At 32.3% G+C, this 8,642-nt stretch overlaps 1 protein-coding gene and 1 long non-coding RNA gene across 4 annotated transcripts in view; both read right to left on the reverse strand.

Moving 5' to 3' along the window:
• Positions 1-6,271, reverse strand: part of LOC106791345 (protein eva-1) — a 157,109-nt gene extending 150,838 nt beyond the window's left edge. For all 3 annotated transcript variants that reach the window (XM_014756917.1, XM_014756918.1, XM_014756916.1), the window contains exon 1: positions 5,865-6,271. In XM_014756917.1, coding sequence (XP_014612403.1) covers positions 5,865-5,955 — 91 coding nt within the window. In that variant the 5' untranslated portion in view covers positions 5,956-6,271. The remainder of the gene's footprint in view (positions 1-5,864) is intronic.
• A 362-nt stretch (positions 6,272-6,633) lies between these two features.
• On the reverse strand, positions 6,634-8,058 carry LOC106791346. The gene is made up of 2 exons (XR_001382172.1): positions 7,974-8,058; positions 6,634-6,699 (listed from the first exon to the last, which is right to left on the reverse strand). It is a non-coding gene; the product is annotated as an uncharacterized LOC106791346 (long non-coding RNA).
• Positions 8,059-8,642: the final 584 nt, after the last annotated feature.

The following is an 8,642-nucleotide window of genomic DNA, read 5'->3' on the forward strand; positions in this document are numbered from 1 at the left end:
AATAAAATATGAATTCTTTAATTAGATCTTTCATTATATATATATATATATATAAAAAGAAGAAATAATACAGAAAAAAATCAGCATTAAAAGAAAAAAGAAAGAGAGAGAAAGAATACATTTCACTATAGATAAAAGAAAACTACTATCAAGGAACATGAGTATTTGTATCGTTGAAAACAATAAGCCAAATGTAAATGAACGGTGGAGTAAGTAACTAAGGGAAGAAAAAGAGAAATAAGGGATAAAATAGGAGAAAGAAAAAGGAAGACAGTAACGGAGACGGTGAATCAATGAAGGAAAGAAGCTTTTAATAGCTCGACTCGACTTTTAAGACGGTAGCTGTACGGTTTACTACAGAAATTAATTATGCAAGCATGCTTCTTTTCCTCTCTCTGGTGGTTACCATGGGCCAAGGTCTTACTACTACGTGCGCACTTCTTTTAACTACTACTACTATTACTTCAACTCGACTCTTTTACTAAACACTTATCAACTAACTACTTTTCTAGTTACCAATACCATTATATTTTTCTACTATTCATTATTCTACTCGAATAGAAATACCACTAGAATAAAAAGAAGAAGAAGAAAAAAGATACTTATGCTTAACTATTTTAGTAACCGATCTGTTACGTAAAAGATAAACACTAGTATCTATTACTGGAATTACATAACACGTTACATCTACATATCGGACACATGATGCTAAAGCATGTGTATACTTAAAGAATTACATTTACATATATACAATGTGTCTGACTCAAAATACATAAATATGATGAAAACAACTGTGTATATATATATATATTAAATTCTAATCTTTAAAAAGAGAATATTTGACGAATATTTTAAACTGGAAACACTGTAAAATAAAATAAAATAAAATGATAAAAAATATATGATATAGCACTTGCGTTGGTGCTTATACGCATTTGAAATTTGGACATTCTTTCTATCTCTCTCTCTCTCTTTTTATTTTTTTCTTTTTTTCACGAGTATAGAAGCGGAAGCTCGTTTCATCGCATTGCCTGGTTGGTGTGTTCACCTTCGGTGTCCAAATAAAGAGTGAACACGTACGACACGTTCGTGGCACGTACCACCGGCCGCAAAAATTTCTCTCGGTTCTTTTCTATCTTTATCTTTTCCTAGTCACTTTTCGTCCTATCTATCTATCTATCCATCCTTTTTCGTTTGAAGCTTGCCAGGTTGGTTGCTTGCTTCCTTACCTTACCACCTTCCATCTCTTTTCGTTTTTGCATTTGAAACGCACGAGAGGGAGGGAGGAAGCATCGAGGGGGAGGCATGGGGGTTTCTACAACTCCCATCGAGAAAAGAAAGAGGCCATCGTTCGTTCCTGCACGTCAGTTCAACCAACCGTACGATTTATGGAGATGGCGCCAAGTTTTTCAAGCAAACTCAACCAATCACAATTTCTTACGTCTTAGAGATATCTAGCCAATTATAATAGGAATTTACGAGCAGCCGCCCAATTCTTTTTTCTTTTCTTTTTCTTTTCTTTCTTTTAAAGTATTATCGATAAAGTGCCATCTTCGAAAGAAAAGATATTCCTCTCTTGCAAAATTGATCACACCCACATACAAACACACAGAGAGAAAGAGAGACATACACATTTTCATATAGATATACAAACACACTATCATCTAACATACCTCTCCATTTTTCAACCATATTTTACCTACTCTTAGTACACTTTCTTTCTATCTATCTATCTATCTATCTATCTATCTCTCTATTTCTATTCGTTTTTTATGTTTTTTTGTTTTTGCAGAGACAGCAGCAGTAGGACAGATTTACGATGGTAATTACGTGGCTCTCTTCGTAGCTATTTGTCGCTTCCACGAACCGTAAGAGAGGACCCAAAACTCCTCACCCTTATTCTTTCCTCTCTTAATCTCTCTCTAAACTCGCATGGGACTAGTTCGTATTCGACTAACTTTTACTCGACTCCTTTTTCCACCTTGTTCCTACGTACCAACAAAGTTTGAGAGAATGAAAGATAGGAATGGAAATAAATAAAAGTGTGTTGGGTAAGAAAACTATCTTCTAAGAAGTATCTTTATTCTTTCAATTCGAGATAAAATAATAAAAAATCGTCGTTTATGCAAAATAACGAAAGCAAAGCAAGTAATCGATTTTACGAATAAATCGTGGAAGATAATTTCATCGTAAAACGGATAGATAACGATGTTTCTACCTCGTTGACTCCTACACGCATCCCTCTTACGTAAAGTTTCAAGATGAACAAATAAGAGAGAGAGATATATATATATAGAGAGAGAGAGAGAAAGATATGCGGGTTTAACATAATTAAGGGAATAATTATCCTAATTGTCGTAAGGTTTTGGTACGTTCTTGGCAGGCTGACGAACCGTACTGTTAGATGATGATGATGATGATGATTACCTCTTCAGAAACCTAAATCTCGATCTATCCTATCGTATAATCTTTCTCTATTTCTCTCTCTCGTTATCTTCTATTTTCGTATTATTTTAGAAACATTATATATCGCGAAAAAAAGAAATATATTAAAAATAATAATGACTGACGCAATATTATTTTCTAAAAGATAATATAAAATATTGGAATATTAAAATATAGGTATTATATGAAAAAAATGTATTATGCACAAATATGCGAGTAGGGAGATTAAAATTTTGTACTTTTTTTTTTATCATTTAATAATTTTTACTTTACGCGTATAGAAAAAAATGTTCCAACATAATTTATAATTATAACACAAACTTATAAACATTTTATATATAATTAAGAAGAAAATATAAATTATATTAATATAATAATAACGGCAAAGACAAAGTTATATCTTATTAAGTAATACCAGTAAAATATAACTTACACTTTTAGCAAACATTAACTTTCAAGATATGAAACTAACCGTGATACATTTCTGACGTAAAATGACTTAGAAGTTTCTTTCCTGACGTTATACAGAGGATTAAGAGTTCGTATTTATTCTCTAACAAGATTCATTAGCTATGAAACGTATACAGTTAATTAAAATTAAAATAAAAATAACAAAAAACGATATATATATATATATAAGACGCGCGTCTCTCTCTGGTGAAATTTCAAAAGTAAATTTTATCCGTGAAATATAAACGACTCGCGCGCGTGAGAGAGAGAGAGAGAGAGAGAGAGAGAGAGAGAGAGAAGAAAATTTAAATTCGATATCTCGACTTACTTTGTCGCATAAAATAGAGAGACGTAGTAGAAACTTTTTATGGAAAGAAAAATGCTATTCTTTCGATTGTATCTCTATAACAGCATAACGTGACTATGACAGTGTAACGACATAAATAAACGATGCTAGAACAATACTGGTATATGTTACAAAAAAAAGAAAAAAAAAAAGAAAAAAAAGAAAAATGATTGGCACTACGGAAAATATTATATTTTTCTGATATCGCATGAATTTTTTTCTTACACCTATCAATAATTGCATAAATATATTATATTAGCGTTTTTTCTTATATACAAACTGTTAGAAATTTTTATTGCAAAATAGCTCGTGAAATAATAGTTACTATTTTTAAAGAAAAACGTATAAAGTAATTAATTTGTATGAAATATTTCGAAAATTTAACGTAGGAATGTTCTTTGCGAGTTTGTGAAAATACCGTAACAGTAACAGCAACCGTATTATATTATATTTTAACATTAAACGCATCCACAATTGATTTTCTATTTGAAATTGTAATGTTAACATTAAGATGTTATTCATTTCTTTTATCTGTAACATTTAATTCATTTATTATATTATACTAAAATCCAAAATGTATTATTAGCTGTATTCAATTGCAATCAAATGTAACTTTAATTAAACATCGGTCATTTGATTAGTTATAGATATAAATAAATACGCATATAGATAAATTATTGATAGGTTTAAATTTGCAATGAAATATAATATTAATTAAACATCGGTCATTTGATTAGTTTATGATAAGAAAAAGAAAAATTCTATGTAAATTGTTGATAAGTTTTCAGTGTTAAAACAAATAGTTATTCTAATCTCAGGACATTAAACGATACGTTTTATCCAATTGCATCACACGTTGGATATCGAACATTACAAATTATATTGAGAAACATTTAAACAATTGTTCAAACAACGTTTCAAAGAACAAACCCAATAGATTTAGAAACGTTGTTACTTGTAAATGCATACAAATACATAATAATATCGTATATCGATTTTCTCTTCGTCAATTTTCTTCATTCGTCGGAAAAAATGTATACGCGCTTTTTTTTTTTTTTTTCTTTTTTTTTTTTTTCTATCTTTTTTATTTTCTTTTCAACGGTTCTAACATAAACCCCGATATCGTTAGGTACTAAAAGAAGCTTCGCAAAGATTTTCGTCTCGTTCTAAGCTAAAGAAAGAATCACAACGTTGACATAGATGTTGACGACAACGACGATGACGAAGAAAACGAAGAAGAAAACTAAAAAGAAAAATAAAAAGAAAAAGTTAAAGTAAAAGAAGAAGTAGACGGCGACGATTTGTACTTCTTCAATAGCAGGAAAAAGTATACAACGTTGAAATGGTACGACATTTTTACGGTTCAACAAGAAAAAGAAAAGTCATCGAAAAAAAAAAAATAAAAACCCGTTGGAAATCATAATGCAGTTTATCACAAACACGATTGATGATTTTTCATTTGAGATCATTATGTTAACACGTTTTCAAAAAGAAGAAGATTAAGATGCATTTTCTTAGTTCTACTATAGAGGAATAAATAAAATCAATTTTCTCCGACTAGTTTTCCACGAGATTTGAGAGAAATGTCATCCGACATACGTATGCACAATGCATACTAACCAATACAAACAAACACACATATTATATGATGCAGAGAAATTCATCCAATACTCGTTTGAGAAAAGTCGATCTCGCTTGTGTAACTACAACGATCGTAGAAGCCTTTGTTCGATCAAAAAGCATCTTCTTCCTGCTGCTGCTGCTTTTTTATAGAAAAGCAACTCGTTGTAAGCGACGATATTTTCCATCAACGTTTGTTTACGATCCCTCTCCTTTTACGTATGTATATGTAATACGTTCCTTGTGCATCATCTTCTACTAGCGTTTCATTGTTTTCCTTTTCCGATCGAACGAAAGCACGGACTAATAAAAAAAAATAAGCTTCTTTTTATGGCTTCACCCCACTCCCACCCCCCAAACCCATACTAATTCCTTTTTCTATAATATAAAAGAACGGATAGGACAAACGAAGCAAACAAAATAATTGGAACAATATTTTACAATCGATAATAATTCTCAATTGTCTAGTATATATTATTTAGTCATTTGTCGTCACGTGCATTTTTATACTTCATTCTCAACCTAACCGCCCTTTTTTTAATTTCTTTTCCACATCGTACGCGAACTCATTCATAAGAAATAAAAACGGAAGTTGACGTTTTAAATGCAGACATACATTGTTTATATATATACTTTTAAAACAATATTTAACATTATTTGACGTACTGCTTGTCGATAGAAAAATAAAACAACAACCCGAACGGAATTTTTAAAACGTCACTTTAAATTCCAAATAAATGTTTATCGCAGGATTTTAACGATAAGAGAGAAAATAATATGAGAAAAATGAACGAACCAATCGATGATCCTATGAAAAATGACATTCGATACAATTTCAATCCTTTCTCGATACAAGTTTTTTGTAGTATTAATACAAAAAAATAAATATAATCTACGAGCATCTTTGAAGTCGAATAAAAACTATCCGTATATATATATATATATAATAAAAATCTGTATTGAGAGAAAAAATATTGAATGATTAAGAAAAAAAAAGGCTTACCCAAGTTATCTGTTAGGACGAGTGTTGGTCCATGCAGGAGGAAGAGTAACAACAACAACGTGGTGGTCAGCATGACGGTGAATAAAGACATGTGACGATGTAAAACTAGTATATATATATGTGTATATATATATATATATATTTAACAACCCTTCTCGTCCACCTCTAACGACTAATTACCCTTCGAGATAGGGTCACTCGAGAGTAGCAGTCAGGCGCGAGAAGGTACAGGGTAATCGGTTAACCTCGAATGAATCCGCGCACCAGCAACAGCAGCAGCATCAGTACCACTCCCATTTCGATTTATCTCTCTTCCAACCTTTGATTATATTACGAAATCTTTCTCGTTGAAATGAAATTTTGTAATAATCAACGTCGTTTATGATATTTTATAAACGCGAAATAATCCTTCTACTTTAATATAATAATAATAATGACATGAAGAGAGAAGTGTTGAATAAAATAAAAAAAAAAGGACACACACGAACGCACGCACGCACGCACAGACACTTAACAAAAGTGACGAAAGATGCAAGCTTAGATTTTAATATGTTTATATATATATTATAGTAAATATAAACACTCTGTATGTGTTATATATATTCCTTCTTTTGATATTAATCCTTCCTAATGCATTAGTATAGGGATTTTTATTGAATCACAATCACAGATAATCGATGATGATCGTGTCACCGAAATCACTGCTGTCTCCGTTATTATACTTTTCCAACGTCATCGTGCAACACACTACTATCGTTGTTTTTTCTTATTTTTTTTTTTTTTTCTAAATAAACACCCACGTACGTGTATAAACCAACAAACCAACCCCCAATAACTGCAACAATAACAATCAACTATAAAATGCACTGAACACGTAGGTCCAAGTTTTTTCGCGACCGCGATTATTTGATCCGATATTTATTTCTTTTTTTTTTATTGATCGATCGTTCTCCTCTTTTTACTTTGATCACACTAGTAACTTTTTTCTTTTCTCTCTCTAATCTTTCTTGCAAGCGGGTAAGCTCTTCTCGTCGTTCGAAGAATACGAAGCTCTCTCTCTCTCTCTCTCTCTCTCTTATTCTCTCTTTTTCTCTCTCTCTTTATCTCACTCTGAGGATTTGTTCACGTTGTTCTTCGACTCCCCGGTCACGTGGTTTTCCTACTTTTTTTTTCTTCTTCCTCTTCCTCTTCTATTCCCTCCCCAAACTCCTCTTTGCCGTCCCCTCACCGTGAAAAACTTTTACCAAGAGGCCGAACCAAGTTCCACGGACGATTTTTTCGCGCTTCTCGTCGAGAAGCCAACGATAAAAATACAAAAAAAAAAAATAAAAAAATCCCGAACGGAAGAAAAAAAAAACCAAAAAAAAAAAAAAAAACGATAGGAGAGAAAAATATTTGAGAGAATCCGTATATAAAAGATATATCCTCTCTCCCTTTACCGAAAGAAAATTGGAGTAATCCAACGGTNTCCTCTTTGCCGTCCCCTCACCGTGAAAAACTTTTACCAAGAGGCCGAACCAAGTTCCACGGACGATTTTTTCGCGCTTCTCGTCGAGAAGCCAAAAAAAAAAAAAAAAAAAAAAAAAAAAAAAAAATCCCGAACGGAAAAAAAAAAAAAAGAAAAAAAAAAAAAAAAAAAAATATAAAACGATAGGAGAGAAAAATATTTGAGAGAATCCGTATATAAAAGATATATCCTCTCTCCCTTTACCGAAAGAAAATTGGAGTAATCCAACGGTGTGAGAAGAGAGAGAAAGAGAGAGAATATGTTAAAAGAGTAGGAAGATTCTTCTACGATTTCGTTCGTTCGAATGTGGTCGAGCTTAAAAACACTAAGTCGGAGCTAAAAAAACACGAGAGCAAAAGAACGAGATAAAAAAAAGAAATATATAAAAGCAAACAAAAAAGATTGATAGATGTATAGAAAGAGAGAGAGAGAGAGAGAGAGAGAAGAAAAAACAAATTAAAAATAGATAAATCAATGAAGATGAGATAATTAAATGAATTATAAAATATAGACAAACATTGAATGACAGAGAAAGAGAGAATGCAAGAGAGAATGCAAGAGAGAGAGAGAGAGAGAGAGATAAAAATAAGGCACAAACTAACAGACAAACACACGCCACGAAGTTCGCCGCGCGACTGACTCTGCTTGATTTCAAAGCAGTCGACGCGTGACGTCACGATTCATGCATCCCGCACCACCCCCTCGCTCTGGACCAATCGTTGCGCTCGTCCCCTTCTACCGGTCCTCACCTATCTAACTGCAACGTTACTTGCAGCCTCGCCTAACTATCCTCTTTCCTCCTACACCACCCACTCTCACACCCAACATCACCCCCACACCCTATACCACCCCCTACACCCACTTCAACCAACCCCCTACCCCTATACTTTGCCTGGTGTTCCTCTTTTAGTCTTCGAAGATGGGTTAAACTGGCGCGCGCGGGAAGAAGATGATCCTGACCTCGTACAAAATTGAACCTTTTACGAGGAAAAAGGATATCTCATTCAAATCAGGAATATATTTTACATCGATTTGAAACAATATGATATAGGAATCAATGCAAATTAGAAAATAAATTAAGATTGGAAATTAGGATCATTTGTTTTAAACGTTATAACGTTATTTGTATTGAATTTGTTGATATCATATGTGTAAAAGACAATTTCTTCTTCAATGAAATCAAATTATCGCGAATAAATTCTATTATAATTTAATTATCAATATTCTTGTCCAAAAAATATATTAATTATATAAATCTCAAAGGGAATTAT

This window comes from Polistes canadensis, unplaced genomic scaffold (genome assembly GCF_001313835.1).
Source record: "Polistes canadensis isolate GaletaPanama2010 unplaced genomic scaffold, ASM131383v1 scaffold_299, whole genome shotgun sequence".
NCBI lineage: Eukaryota > Metazoa > Arthropoda > Insecta > Hymenoptera > Vespidae > Polistes > Polistes canadensis.